This window comes from Gymnodraco acuticeps, unplaced genomic scaffold (assembly GCF_902827175.1).
Source record: "Gymnodraco acuticeps unplaced genomic scaffold, fGymAcu1.1, whole genome shotgun sequence".
In the NCBI taxonomy this organism is placed as follows: domain Eukaryota; kingdom Metazoa; phylum Chordata; class Actinopteri; order Perciformes; family Bathydraconidae; genus Gymnodraco; species Gymnodraco acuticeps.
Genome location: NW_022991154.1, coordinates 3,514,262 through 3,530,201, shown reverse-complemented (window position 1 = coordinate 3,530,201; position 15,940 = coordinate 3,514,262). Strand labels below are relative to the sequence as shown.

At 40.9% G+C, this 15,940-nt stretch overlaps 1 protein-coding gene across 1 annotated transcript; it reads left to right on the top strand.

Moving 5' to 3' along the window:
- Positions 1-9,924: 9,924 nt before the first annotated feature.
- atpaf1 (ATP synthase mitochondrial F1 complex assembly factor 1) lies at positions 9,925-15,213 on the top strand. The gene is made up of 9 exons (XM_034237319.1): positions 9,925-10,160; positions 10,982-11,090; positions 11,318-11,380; positions 12,635-12,697; positions 12,799-12,849; positions 13,163-13,210; positions 13,344-13,439; positions 13,801-13,908; positions 14,720-15,213. The coding sequence occupies exons 1-9, from the start codon at positions 9,946-9,948 to the stop codon at positions 14,912-14,914; spliced, it is 948 nt and encodes a 315-aa protein (XP_034093210.1). The 5' UTR covers positions 9,925-9,945; the 3' UTR covers positions 14,915-15,213.
- The last annotated feature ends 727 nt before the right edge of the window (positions 15,214-15,940 follow it).

Below are 15,940 nucleotides of genomic sequence, written 5' to 3'. Positions count from 1 at the left end.
AGTATGCAAGTAGAGATAGAAGAGAGTATTGAAACTATTTTGAAAAAAAACACAGACACTCAGGAAAAATAATTACATTAAAATGCTATTATTAAGATTGTTATTTTAATTTTACTAAATTGCATCTATAATATACAAACATTCACAATATTTTTGTACAATCACTTTGTGCTTCTCCCCTGTACAGGAGGGAATTGTTAGACAATAAGTTTACATTAACCTTCTATCTATTTTGTCCATGGTATACACAGCATAATAAATTAATTCATACTCAACACCATTATAATTTCTAAATCTACCATTTACAAATTCACTTAAAAAAAGAATCATATGAAGACAATGTGAATATTATTATTTTATTTTTTTCATATAAATATGAAGACACATGGGAAGGAGTTACACACAAAACCTGCCAGCTATATAACAATTTGGCAGGCTATTGTTTTTTTCCAATCTTCAATATTTAATAATAAATGCGCAAATATTTGTCTTCTTGTCTTCCCTTTTATCATGGAATTCATTGTGAACAAACACGTACTGTATCTCAGCTGACATGACATGTTCAAAATGTCACACTTCCGTCAAAGATACTGTACACAAACACAAAAAACCCTTACAAATGAACACTCAATAACTACCATGATCAACATATGCACCACGATGTAGGCTCTAATATCACATACACACCGCTCTCTCACACACAAAAATTCCGTCGATGTGCTAATGGGGGGAAAAATAACATGTACTCTTCATTCATCTGCCCTGCTCACATGTGTATAAAACACTCAGTATGGTGCTGGAGTGTGTCGGCCTGAGCAAAAGCTTTAAGCCATCATGACGCATTGGCTGCAGTGCCCAACCTCATCTGGGCAAATCATAAAGTAAAAAATTAAATAAATAGCAGTAGGAGTGGAAGCCACCAGGTGATGGGTTAGGGCTCAAAGGCCATGGTGAACCGGTGGGTTTTTAATGATGACTTGAAGATGGCCAGGGAAGCAGCATTGCGGATCTCAGCAGGAAGTACATTCCAGATGGTGGGGGCCGCAACACTGAAAGCCCTGTCACCAACGGGTGAATGGAGAGACTTGTAAGTGAGGAGGAGTGTTTTGTACTGAATCCGGGACTTGACCGGCAGCCAGTGAAGATGGAGGAGGTGATGTGTTGCCAGGGCTTGGTGCGGGTGAGAAGCCTGGCGGCAGAGTTCTAGACATATTGGAGCCTCTCCAGGGCTTTGCTGGGAACCCCGGACAGGATTCCATTGCAATAGTCGAGGCGGGAGGTGATGAAAGCGTGTATTAGCGTTTCTGCCACAGAGTCAGAGAGTGAAGTCTGGAAATGTTTTTGAGGTGGTAGAAAGCCGATTTGGTGACGGATTTGATGTGCGCCTGGAAGGAGAGGGTGGTGTCCAGGATGACTCCCAGGTTGCGGACTTCAGTGGACGGAGAGATGGAGCAGCCGTCAGGAGCAGGTCTCCAACCTTCCAGAGCTGCGCCTTGGGAGCCACAATCATGAGCTCTGTTTTATTACTGTTTAGTTTGAGCAGGTTTGCTGACATCCAGTTTTTTATGTCCTATAGGCAGTTGACAAGGGATTTAGGGGGGAGCTGAGTGGACGGTTTGTTGCAGAGATAGAGCTGTGTGTCATCAGCGTATGAATGAAAGCTGAGACCATGGTGGCGGATGATTTGACCAAATGGGAGCATGTAAATGGTGAAGAGGAGGGGTCCAAGCACAGAGCCTTGAGGTACACCTTTTGATGTACTATTAACAAGGGTTTCTAGGGAGATGGTCTTATCTGTAATTAGGATCTGAAAGTAGTTTGTGTCTTATAATGTGCAGATTTTGAAGCTCCTTGAGAAAAAAATGTCTGGGCTTCCTGAAGATTTGGTCAAGGCATAATTTATAGACATCAAATCAAATCAAATCAAATTTGATTTCTATAGCACATTTAAAAACGATTTTCGGTCGAGCCAAAGTGCTGCACATGCAGATAATAAATAACACATTCCTACCGATGTAAACAGAAGACAATAAATTACAACATCAAAAATAAAAATCAAACACAGGGAAGTGTCATGAGTCGTGCTCTACTCTGATTAGAAGGCCAGGGTGAAGAAGTGAGTTTTTAGTTTAGATTTAAAAAACCCTAGGGTCTGGGCCGACCTCACATGGAGGGGCAGAGTGTTCCAGAGCCTAGGGCCAGCCGCCGCGAAGGCTCGGTGCCCTCTGGTTTTTAGCCTGGTTTTAGGCACTACCAGTAGCAGCTGGTCAGCAGACCTTAACGCTCTGGCTGGGGTGTAGCGCTGGAGGAGTTCAGCTATATAGGCCAGCCCATTTAGTGCTTTAAAAACAAATAAAAGGATTTTAAAATCAATTCGGAACAGAATTGGAAGCCAGTGTAGTGAGGCCAGAATTGGGGTGATGTGGTCACGCTTTTTGTGGCCAGTGAGGAGACGTGCCGCTGCGTTCTGCACTAGCTGCAGGCGTTTAATTGAGGCCTGGTCCATACCCACGTATAGAGCGTTGCAATAATCGAGTCTCGAGGTCACAAAGGCGTTGATAAACATTGATAGACATGTTTTACTTTTTGCTTTTAAAAACCCCACAGGGCACCATTAGACTTGTCTTGGATTTGACCGAGTCCTCTATTGATTTGGGCTGTAGGCCGACCTGGAAATATGCATTGGTGGTGTAGCCCTAAATTGTCTTTCAAGCCAAAAACAGCGCAAAGTAAGACCAGAAACAGTTGGTTAGGCTATGGGCATATTGTATTTGTGTGGACTCACTATTAGTAGCTATCTTTAAAGCAGCCTCACATAAAATACACATTGTTTTCACACACACATGTAAATAATATACACATGACAAAATATGTATATATGTTCAATTTAATTCATTTCTTATTTTATAGTTATTTACCATTTTCAATTTGTATCTTTGATTTTATCCTTACTTGTATTAATCTTTGTGAATCTGCTGTCCTGTTTTTCAATCTTACCCTGTTGCTAAACAACTGAATTTCCCCACGGGGATTAATAAAGGCCCTTCTTTTCTTATCTTATCTTATATAATGTTTGGATGGTGACACCTAGATGAACGACTATGACCTGTAAACTTGTGAACATGAGCAGTTTTGGTGGTGAGTTTCTTGTTGTGCTACACTTTGAGAGGAGAGGCAGTGCTGTGCTTACCTTTGGACCCTGCTTTCAGCCCTGCTCACCAGTGCACTTTTTTGATGCATCTAAAATGAAGCACTTCACTCAACCAATTATGAGGCAGTGTGTGCGCTAGACAGGTGTATGTCTAAACATTTTACAAAAACAGAATTACTGGTGCTTTCAACTGGAACTTACCAATGTCAGATAATTGGAGGTAATTTAATTATATTTTCAAATGAGTCTACTCATTACCTCAATGGAATTGTGGTCGTTTTGTCACATTATCTCCCTAATTGCATCCTCCTCTGTCAGACTACAACCCATTCCATAGTGGAGAAATCGTTTCATGGCCCTCAAATTAAATCTAAAAATGTAACATACACTTTTACTCTTTATCTTCTGAGCAGGCTTTTACTCTCCTATTTGCACAAAATCTTCTGTTACCTAGCTTGGCTCTAAAATTGTTCTAATGCCACATTTAATTTGGTTGGGAACACACTGCTACACTCACTCCTTCTCCTGCAAAAATTGATCAACCTTGGGGACAAGAACAGGATTAAACAATTGAAATATAAATACTACAATATAAATCCCAGGAGTCATAGTGATTATTGATTGCTCACAAACATGTATTGAAGCAGGGAGAATGAGTTGAGGAATGCTATAATATTTAAGTAGTGTTTTTCTTTTTTCAAAAGCTTATGGGGGGAAGCAAACAAGGCAACAGCAGAGGGATGTATGGATGAACGGATGGACAATCAGCAGCACTTCTGAGGTAGCTGGGCGGGCTTGTCAGTCAGTCTGGTAGTCTTGGTGCCAGGAGCGGCCGGCACCTCTACGTCCACGCGCTCTGACATCTTTACACAGATGATGTCCACCAGGCGCTCGAAGACCTGCTGCACATTGATGTTCTCTTTGGCGCTTGCCTCGTAGTACTCAAAGCCTGCAAAAGGAAACAGAAGGTTGAAACATTTTAGTGAATTCATGCAAATTGTTTGCAGGCTGATTATATATTTCTCAGAATCAGTGGGAATTGACAAACTGTCTGATTTGGGTTTCATAAACAGTGACCTGATACATGGGGCAAAAGCAAAGAGGGAATATAAATGTTTGTTTTCATGACGTTGACATTTTAAAGAAATACTAAACAGCTTTATAATTTTATATTTATATAGTTTAGCCCAGTTTAGAAAAAACTGGGCTAAACTGCTTATGTAAAATAAACTGGTACAGGAAAATCAGTTGAACTGGACAATTTTTTCACAGTTTTTCTGACATGCATGAGAGATTAATACGGGATAGTATAGAATCAAGAATCTGTAACTCTCCTTTCCTTGTGCAACGGCCTAAACATTTAAGACTGTTTTTTTTTACTAAACTTGAGGTGTGGTTTTATCTATTTGAGCATTTCAAAGTGTGTTGGCTGTATTCAGATTATTCTTCCTACTTTGAAATATCCATTTGTAAACTGGGATACCAAATGTTTGAATGATGTTGTTTGAGTCATGCAAATGTAATCTGTTGCTGGCTGCTCACAAAACCCTTTGTTCTATCTTCATGTACAGAGTAAAACTTTACACAGCAGACAAATACTTGTTTCAGTATCTCAGCCAGCAGAGTAAATGTATTAAAGATAGTTTGAGGTTAGTTCCATGCAGTGGCATTAAACCAGCATTGTGCATAATCCAAACACCTTTTTGGCCTTTGGCAAAAGGCAATATATTGTTATTATAAAGGTTTTTATCACCACACACCCAGAGTGAAAGCATTTTCTACTACAGTTTAAGTAGTTCACACTAGTTTAGCCGCTCTTTCTTACAACACATGGATTTGTCTTCAACATATGCAATTTTAGGCAATGTAAGGGGTATCAGCTTGAGATTGGAGAATATCATAAATTGGGAAAAATAATATTATATCGTTTAATAATAGTAAAGCATACATTTGATGAGAAATGAAAAGCTGCTTTGTGTCCGAAATTAACCCCTCACTTATAATGTAGTTAGTTAATATTATCACAAATCAAAACTTTAAATCTTCTATTTCCGGGCATATGATAGTTGAGAACGAGTCTGATGGGTATTCTAGAATTAATAGCGATAAAAAAAACATTTCAAATTAAAAACAGATTTTTATTAAATGTTGTATTTACAACGTTTAATACAAATCTGTTTTTAATTTGAAATGTTTTTTTTTTATCAAACTAAACCCTGTTTTTGGTACATTATCCTGTTTATTTTTTTTCCCTGTTGAGAAACATTGAGGGAGATTTTAAAACAAAACTTAGTACCAGCGAATGCTCCCACTTTACAGTTTGAGGAAGGTAAGTTAACATGAAACTCCCTCTTGAAGCCAAAATTGAGTACTGTTGTATAGAGTGGTGCAGTGACGAGTCCTAAAACCCGGAAGTGAGTCATCGTTTTACCACTACGGGTTCCCTTGTCTCAGAGTCAATGGGATTTCTCCATAGGATTTTGGAAAATAGCTGGAAGGTCTGTGGTCGACACAAATTTAAGAGACGGATCACGTTTTGTTCTACGACATTAAATACATCAGCAGTGACCCCACTTGTGATTTGTGAAGAGTTTACGTGTCTGAAAAACGATGGTTGTCAACAAGTGGCTGAATAGGACTACAGAAGTTGTCGAGGACGTTGTACGTCATTACACCGAACACGTAAACACTCTCGCTAAGTTTGTTTGCCCCTGTTCTGCTTGAAAGCAAGTACCTGCCTCCTGCAAACTGTTCAAACAAACGCTTCAACTTGTACAGTTTTGAATCTTTATTTTTGAATCTTAAGTTGGCGTGACGTTGAAGTCGTGCGACTCTGCTGTACTCTGCTGTAGTTCGTTTATAGCATAATGTTAGCATTTTGCTTCTGGAGATTAGATTTTCTCTTTGCTCACCATGATGTTGGGCACTATTTTCAACTGTTTTGGTGTAAACAGCTAGCTAAGTTTTGTCAGCCTCTCCTGAAATGACTGACCCAACTGTGCTTCACCCTAAAACTCCTTATCGGGAAATGTGCATCCTACTGCCAAATGTTGTGGAAGTGTGTGCTGTTTTTGAAAGTGGTGCACAGATAAATGTATTGTCTCCGTGTCACTACAAGCTTTTCTCCCAGAGGTCCTGCCTCCTTTCCAGCCATCAGTTGTGACATTTGTGGTTGGTATTGGGCTGGACACAAACCTGTGATCGTTGAAGCTAACATCCCTGTCCAGATAAACATCACCAAGTGATCATACATTTCCTGGTTGCAGACCTAGCTTCAGAGGAGGCCCTGCTAGGCCATCTAACTGGTCCATTCCAAAGCAAACCCAGAGTACGGTTCTTATCGCATGGGGCAGTCTGGCAAAGAGGTACTATTTTTCCAGTCACAAAGCAAGCCACTATCACGAGAAGTGAGAGTAACCCAACCGGTTTTAGTGCAGCCAGGGCCGGAGTACATAGTACCAGGCCTCACTAGTTTAAAAGAACAAATGAAAGGGGAAGTAATGCTTAGCCCCACCCAGGGTTTCGTTGAAAAACTGAAACTGCTGGGTGCCCAATACCTTGTGGAAACTCAATGCTCTAAGACTGTGCCCCTACGCATCTTCAATCCCGTTAACGTTCCCAGTGGCGTTTCTATATGTACAAAAGTGGTGAGGTGCTGGTGAGGCACTGGCACTGACTCTTCAGGTTTACAAATATTATATTTTGACCTAAATCAAAATATAATATTATTTTCAAAAGCTTTTTTAGTCTGATGCTTCAATTAATTTTAAACAGACAGTTCAACAGAAGGATACCCAAAAAATGTAATTTTATCATTTAAATATTGAATTGTTCTCTCTTAGTAAGATCCCATTTTTAATAAAATGGCTTGACTTGAAGATGAAGTCCATTTGCCTATCCTTCTGGACAAAAATCTCTATTACTTTTTTGTAAAAGTCCCTGGATTTATGATTAAAAAATGATAAAAGTAGGGTAGACATGTGGATATTATCCGGCTGAACAAAACGTACATTTATCTAACAGCTACGCTTCCCACAGATCTTATTTTGAGCTATTTTCTAAAATCCTATGGAGAAATCTCATTGCTTTTTTGTGGAGGGAAGCCATGCACAGCTTACTTCCTGGTTTTAGGACGCGTCTCTCTCCTCTTCACACACCACACTTTTCGCGGCACACATACTTACAGCCAATCAGCTCTGAATGATGTGAGATGATGTATGGTGGGGATGGCAGCTCTATGCCCCTATGGTCATTATTTTTTGCCACACACATTACATAGGAAAATACTCTGAGCATGCGCAGTGTAGTTTTTACAGTCACCGTTCACTTAGACAGTGAGAGGGAGGGGCAGGATCGGGTTTTGTCCCACATGGCTCTAAACAGCTCAATAGGCACACACTGTATACACTAATTAGAAGAACACATACTAAAACAGCAATGTACAGACGAATCAGATGATTAAACATGATCTTAAAATATATTTTTTGCATTATTTTAATACTTTCTGCTGACACTAGGTGGGGCTGTGCCCACAGCACACACAGTGAAATTTGTTCCCTGCATTTTACCCATCCTAGTACCAGGAGTCTAGTACTAAGAGCAGTGGGAGTGGGTTGTCTGGTGCCTTGCTCAAGGGCACCACAGCAGGGCAGGAGGTGAACTGGGACCTCTCCACGTAGCAGTCCACACTCCATACTTTAAGTCTGTTCGGGGACTTGAACCGGCAACCCTACAGCTCCCAGTCCAAGCCCCTACTGACTGAGCCACTGCCGGACCAAGGGTTGGGTCAAGATCCTCTCCACTGCTAAATGGTTCAGCATGCTGGAAGAAGTCCGGTCCTGCATCATACTTCATGTGGTTTGTTAAATACTTTGCTTCTGTGGCTGATCCCCTCCATGCCCTGACAAAAAATATGCCCATTTTCACTGAAGTGAGGAATGTCAGGCAGTGTTCAGCAAATACAAATGTTTGCTGACCACAGCCCCAGTCTTGGGTTATCCACTTTACCAATGCAACATGACACTTGACACCATCGTGAGTGATGTGGGAAACGGCTTCAGTCCCCTCTTAAGTTCAGCAAGGCAGGGAGTGCATGCTGGCATCTGGGAGTCGTAAACTGACCAAAACTGTAATGAATAACTGCACTACACAATGGTGACCTGCTGGCCATGGTGGAGTTTACATCACACTTTCGGCAGTATCTCGAGGGTCAGCCCTTCACAGTGCGCACTGACCACAGCAGCCTTCGCTGGCTCGCAGATGAAAGAACCTGAGGGACAGCCTGCCAGGTGGGTGGAGAGACTTTGAGTTTGTCAATCATACCGGCCGGTTACACGGCAACGGAGAAAACCTCTCGAGGAGACGGAGACCCTTTCGCCAGACTTGTTCATGTAAGATGCCATGCCATGCTTTATTCATCATGCTGTGCAGTTCCAATTGGACTCTGACATTAACCAGGTGACGCTGAGACCAGTGGGGGTAGAGAGATCCTCAGCTTCCACCACAGCAGCGAGGCCAATGGGGGTAGGTGAAGCTTCACCTGCTGAAATAGACTGTAAATTATGGAAAAATCTACCTGACTATGACCAACAACACTACTGACCTATTCTGTGGCTAGAGTCCATAGGAACTGCGGAAAGCTAAGGAGACTGATCCAGATATTGGCCCTATCAGGACATGGATAGAGGCCAGCAGCGCGCAGTGCACTCACCATGGGTAACAGTCTCCCCATGCAGTCCAGCAAATAAGACACATTTGAGCCAGTGGATACGTTCTTTTTTGGCAAACTGTAGTTCTACTGCTTAGACAGCACACAGTTTAATTCACAAGTTGTGCTGCCTCACGTCTACCACCCAGATATCATGAAACAAATACCTGCAAATAGGTTGACATTTTGGACAGGAGCGCACAGTGGCTCGGCTACAGACCCAAAGCTTCTGGAACAGAATTTTGCTCTCTAACTGCAGCACCTGTACTAGCTCGCATCCAAAGCCAGGCACCTCAAGACACCAAAAGCCTCCATAGGCACTGTCAGAGTAGCCATCATGGAGCACATCGCCCTGGATACCAAGAGGCTACTGAATGAGACAGCACAAACTGGATATGGGACAACCCCAGCATTTGAAATGGATCCTGCAGACCCTACCCTTGGTCTATCTCAACTGTTCGCCAGAGTCGGCACCGTCGGCAGCGACTCCTCATGTTTTTTAACTTGAGGAGAGCAGGTTGAATACCATAATGCTGTGATTAAAGCTGTTTTTCTTTCTTTGGTATATGGAATTAAAGGTAATATTTTGAGTAATAGAGAATTTCAGTTTTCAGACTTGCTTTTTCTGGGTTTCTTTATGCTCCATTGTGATATATGAACAAATGCTATACACCATATAGACAAAAGTATTGGGACACCCCTCTGAATCATTGAATTCAGTTTCATTCAGTCCCATTGCCACAGGTGTATAAAATCAAGCACTTAGCCATGCAGTCTGCCTTTACACACATTTGTGAAAGAATAGGTTGTTCTAAAGAGCTCACTGATTTCTAACGTGGTACTGTAATATACATTACAGTGTGTTGAATATCTTTAACACATCAATTAGGCATCCTATCTTATCCAAGCAATGCTCTTAATTTGATGGTACTATGTTTTTTTCTCCAAAAATAAATAAATCATTAAAACGTGGCGTGACAGGACAGTATGCTCCCAACACAACGTAAAAATAAATAATAATAAATAATAATTATTAATAAATAATAAATCGCTGAGCGGAAAGCAGCTCCCCGCCGGAGCACTTTAGATGTTGCAAGAGAGAGATGTAAAGATGGCGGCGGCCTTGGTACAAATGACATGTTTGTACCGGGGGATTTTAGCGGTCAGGGTCCCCGGCATCAGGCCGCTGATCCCCGGGCTGGTCCCGCTGCAGTACCGGGCCTTCTCGGTCCGGAAGGAGCCGCAGCTGGAGGAGAACCCGTTCTTCGACAAGTACCAGGACAAGATCCAGAAGCTTCGCAGGTCAGCGGCTAGCGGCAGCACAGCACCATGTCACCGCTAGAAAACTGTCATTTTACAAGTTGTTGGATACTCTACGAGTTTAAATGCAATATAAACCAATGTTAAAGACTTAATAGAAAGTATGATAGACTAATTATGTATTCGGGGCAAAGTTAAACCGGCAGTGTGTTTGTGTTTGACCAGAAGTCTACGGTGATGTTGAGAGGACAAATGGGCTGGTTAGCAATCTTAGGGTAAAATCATAGGTAAAATATAAGGAATTGAAATAAACAAACCTTTCTTGGAACGTCAATTGTATGCCGAACATATTACTAGACTATGTATATGAATAGGAGTATTGGAGAATGGATGTGTAACTTGTAGTAAATGTAATACAAATAAAAAATGTATTAGGTTTTTGAAGGTGATTTATTAATATCAAACAAAAATCAAGTGATCACATTCGCTTTTTCTACCCTTGTGGTTTGTCCCTTTTGACTAGAATTACAGTACCATGGTTTTAAAAAATAAATGTCAATGGATTTAAACAGCCAATAACTTCCATGTTCACCAGTGCATTAATATGTAACAATAACATTTGGGCATTTCACATTTTTACTAAAATGAAAACATCAACAGCAAACACAACTTGTAATTAATAAATCAAAACAGGCCAAACTATTAATCCTTATTGAGCTGGAACCTCTGAGTTAGATGAGGTATGTAATGGGACTGTGGAGTCGGTTGACAGAGCTGTACATTATTTCTGCGTTTCATAAAGTAAATGTATTCCTTTTGAAACTTTTTATTTTTAACTGATTTAATGTCGGTCTTGTTTTCAGCACCAAACCTCAGGAGTACAAAGCCAGAGTGGAGACGCGTCATGATGCCAAGAAGGAAGTGCTGGGACACTCAAAGCAGACAGAGTTCATCAAGCTCATGGAGCAGGAGGTATAAACCTCATGAAAATATACTGGACGGTTTGAAATAGCATTACAATTGAATTCAGAAATATAAACACATTATTTTTCTCTGCATAATCTGGTGAATTTGTAATGGCGTGCGTTGAAATGTCTTCATAAATTGGACAAAACGTAACTCCTGTGCACCCTCTTACATAAGGGAGAGGAATTATAGAATGTGTGTGTTTGGTTTCATTTATGTTCTGTCTGTTGCAGTTGGAGAAAAGGGACAAGATTGCTGCTGGCGAAGGAGAGTCAGGAGGTTTCACAAAGAGCAAGGTGGGGAACATGCTGGAATTAAAATATATTTTCTTTGAAAATAGTTGTACTTCCTCCTGTTGTTACTTACAACCAGTGTTGTGCTAGTTACTGAAAACCAGTAACTAGTTACCATTACTAGTTACTTCATGTCAAAAGTAACTCAGTAACTTTACTAGTTACTTACACCAAAAAGTAATGCGTTACTGTGAAAAGTAACGTTTTCGTTACTTGAAAAAAGGGCTCCCATTAATGCCCTTATAGCCTTCATTTCAGTACTGTTATTGCATTGGAGAATAATACAATCTGTTGATCAACTTGACATGCATTATATGCAATCTGGATTGCATCGATATTAGCTGGCTTTCCATTTGTGTATATTCTTTCTCCAGGTAGTTGGAAAAAGTTTTCCGTCCCATATGCCGTGTGCCGCCCGGACATGCTATCATGCTAACTAGCTCCCTGAAAGCGGGTGACTCCACTGTAGCAATAGCCTGCATGTGTTCTACAACATACCGTGCAATGGCTTTATCGACTTTTCTCTGGCTAGCAGTCCCTTGGTTAAAATCCAGCCGCTGTTGCTTAGGTGGAGGTGGAGTGGCATCGGCTGAGTCTCTGTGGTCTTAGCTACTAGCTTCGTCCCAGCATGTTGTTTTTGCAGATGTTTTAAGAGATTTGAAAGACTGGTTTTGGCAGTAGACAGGATCTTTGACCCGCCAGGACACAACTTACATTTAACAGAAACGTTCTTTTCTTTGTGCTCGACAAAAGTGAAATAGTGAGAATATCTCCAGGTGGAGAAACTAGACTTGAGCTCCGCCGCCGCCATGACAGTCTTGTTAGTAAACAACACAAACACGCCCACAGCGCGTCTCCGCATGTGACACAGGAAGTATCAAAGTACATTTACTCAAGTACTTAAGTACAGTTCTCATCTCTGTTCGCCTGGCTGTTGACTATATAAAAAAACTAACGCAGTAACGGAGTAACGCACCATGTAGTAACGGTAACTGAGTTACTGAATAAAAAAAGTAATGCGTTAGAGTACTAGTTACTGCCAAAAGTAACGGCGTTACAGTAACGCGTTACTTGTAACGCGTTAGTCCCAACACTGCTTACAACATACCATCAAAGTTAATATGAAGATCTGGTAAAATATTCAGTGACAATAATTAGTTAATGCTGTGGGTATAAAGGAATAATGTAAGATTATTTTTTGTCTTTGAATTAACAGTAACAATTCATATATGATGATTTGAACTCGTTGTTCTGCAGACGCTGGACTCCATCCTAGACCTGGAGAAGATCCGGGACATGACGGGGGGGGAGGTCTCAGAGGTGAGTCGGCCTCGCTCCAGTTTACCACAGAACGTCCCTCTGTTTCCTGTGACGCTTTGAACTGCGTGTTCTTTGTTTGATCTTTTGTGTTCTTCTCTCAGCTCTGGATGAATTATTACGCCACCAAGGACACAATCAGCGCTGTGATCCCGGTGAGTAGAACACAGAGGACATGCTGATGCTTCAGAGTCTCCCGACGTTTCATTCGTTTACATCTTTTATAATTATTTGTTTCAATGCTTGAAAGGAAGGTTTCTTCTAACAATAACTTAGTTGATTTGAGTTTAACTTGTGTTCCCCTTATTGATTTTTCCCTTGGATTTATTCGTTTTTTATGATTTAAGATACATTTGACCAATTTATTTTATCAATTAGATATTTTCTTTTGTTCTTTAAATGTTTTTCTTTTAACATTCCACATAGTTTGATATAATGACCTAATATCCTGTCTTTTTGTACTTGCAGACGCAGTTGTACGATTTGATTTCAAGCAGATCAAATGCTTCCCCTATGGTAAGATCACTGCTGCTTCCACTGAACATGCAGAACATTCTTCTGCTATACTTGACACTTGTGAAGCAGTGCTTCACATTCCTCCTCTTGTATTTCTCTCTCCCCTCTCTCCCTGTGGTCTCCCTCTCCTCAGTTCCTGTACGCTCTGCCTCAGAGGGAGGGATATGAGTTATTCTTGGGTCAGTGGTCCGGACACGAGCTCCACTTCACCTCCCTCATCAACGTCCAGGTAATCCTCTTCGCATGCTGCTGCAGACATTGAGTTCATTTGGGTTTATATATTTCAAATAGGAAAAACAGTAGAAATCAGAAACTGATAAAAAAAAAAGTTCAAACGCAGCTCTTGAAAGTATTTATATTTTATTTAAGTACAAATATTTTTAAAAGGTCTAGTTGAGTTCTATAAAGTACTGTAGTTGCATATATTACAAGGGAAAATTAGGTCCAGTGCTCTATCGATTACGACAAGTTTGGGAAAAGTCCATATTACACCAGAGCTACTTTATGGTTTGCCATTCCAAATAAAGTTGGATTTGTCTTCTTCATCTCACTCTGAAGACTGTAAGCTTACATTTTCTTTATGTGTGCAGACGATGGGTGAGCATGCTCCCAGTCAGCTGATCCTCTACCACTACCCCGACCTGAAGGAGGAGAAGGGTGTGGTCCTCATGACCGCCGAGATCGACCCCAAGTTCATAGTAAGTCCTCCTCCTGCTGAGGTTTACCTGTATGCACTCACTGCTGCAGGCCACACCCTTATCAATGCAGCTTACTGGTGCTTTTACAGGGTTCTCATGACTGTTTACAGATAATGTACACTATACTGTGTATGGTCACATGATCATGCCCACATACTGTCCTGGCTCTTTTAGTAGTATATTTATGCTTATGATTTTAAAATAACTTGTTTAACTAGAAGGGCAGTTTAACAGCGCCGACATCTGCCAAAGCTGTTTTCATAAGTTCAACATAATGTTTGCATCTGCCCTTTTTTTATTTGGATCTGCTCCAAAATGAAAAAGGTTCTTCCTACACCCTTCCACTAAGTTTCCTGACAATCATGCCTTTTTATTTTATAATCAGACAAACAAACCACTCCAAACTTCAGCTGTAATGTCCAGGTGTCCACTCTATATACTGTAAAATACTACTTTTATATTGTTCTATATATTTTATAGGTCTGAAAGGGTTTCAACTTATATTGTTTATTTAATAGCAACATTTCCTTTTAAGTTGGTCCTTTTTAATATTTGTATCGTTGAACCTTTATTAGAATTCTGAAGTTTTTATTACTATCTTTTTATTTTTGTTGTGCATATGTTTACTTTATTTGATAGGGTTTTATATTGTTTTACCTCAATGTGTCTCTTAACCTGTTAAACTGTTATATGTTGTTGCTAAGCTGCATGTATCTGAATAGGTCTTAACATCTGATCTAAGGGGAATTTGTTGTTGTTTACTATAATATATTGGCTACATGTTAAACTGTCTGTTCCTTCCCCTCCACAGACCGTCCACCAGGCTCAGTGCTTGGCCAATCAGGTGCAGCTGTTCTACGGCACGCATAAGCAGGAGACGTTCCGATTGGTGGAGGACTTTAACCACCACCCTGCAGACTTCAAACACATGTTGTTGATCGCAGAGCTGGAGCAGAGCGGCCTGGGGTCAGCGGGGGCAACCATGGGGAGACAAGAGATGGACTGAAGACCCTCTCTTGCAGTCGGACCTCCGGGAACCGTTGGTGTTCCTTTTGAATCAGAGAGATATGTGCTTTTTCTTAAAACACCTAAAAGAAGCTTCACATGAACTCTGTTGGAGATTTGATCATTTCATCTGCCCGACATCTCTTCATTGTGCATCCATGTGTAAGTAACCACAGGAGAATAATGTGGTATTGGGCAGTTCCATGATAAATAAATGCATATAAAAGACTTTATAGATAGTCCAGTAGTGATCCTTGGAAACCCACTTGACGTTTAATAAATCGCCTTCAAAAACCCAAATCTCCAATGTGATGATTTTAGTGATTACTATCGATATGTGCAAATGTCAACAAATATTTGATTTAACATCTGTTGTAAAGCTGACGGTCACTATAGATGTTTTTGCAGGATGAATTATGTGAACACGTTGTCTCTGGTGTCAGTGGGGCACGGGTGGTAGAGATTTGTCAACCGTCACTGAATCTTCCAGATTAAGATAACCATCCTTGTAGTGGATCATTTCAGGAATTGAATCGCTGTGATCAGGGAATACAACTCATACAACCTGCCATGTCTCTGTGTGCCAGATCTAAACCCGAGTGTGTGATCGATGCAATTACTGTTGGTTGTAAAAGTTGTTTCTCTTCAATCCTCCACATAAGAGTAGAGTGATTCATCCAGCTGTAGTGCCTCATGTTAGTCCCAGGCCTGGATGTGCCATAGTGAGGATGTTCGGGCTGCAGCAAATCTCCTGCATCTCCGCAAGAAAGGAAAACCAACAACACCGCCCATAAGCTCCGCTCAGAGGTAAGAATGTATTCTGACACGCCTAATAACTACCAAGAAAGTGCATTGCATTGGAATTAACACTGAACACAATGTTTGTTTTCATTTTTGTTCTGGGTAAGCTGACCTGTAGGGCCTGAGCATTTGTCCGCTTCCATTGATGCTTCAATGCCCTCTAGTGGACAAACATTGAATCGGTGTTAACTGCCCCATGTAATGTTGACTGTATGAAGGCGGTACA

Bases quoted from the DNA above. Each gene is read 5' to 3' on its own strand.
- atpaf1 (XM_034237319.1), top strand. From the start codon at position 9,946: ATGTTGCAAGAGAGAGATGTAAAGATGGCGGCGGCCTTGGTACAAATG. The intron at 10,161-10,981 runs GTCAGCGGCTAG...TCTTGTTTTCAG, and splicing joins AAGATCCAGAAGCTTCGCAG to CACCAAACCTCAGGAGTACA. The intron at 13,440-13,800 runs GTAATCCTCTTC...TTATGTGTGCAG, and splicing joins CCTCCCTCATCAACGTCCAG to ACGATGGGTGAGCATGCTCC.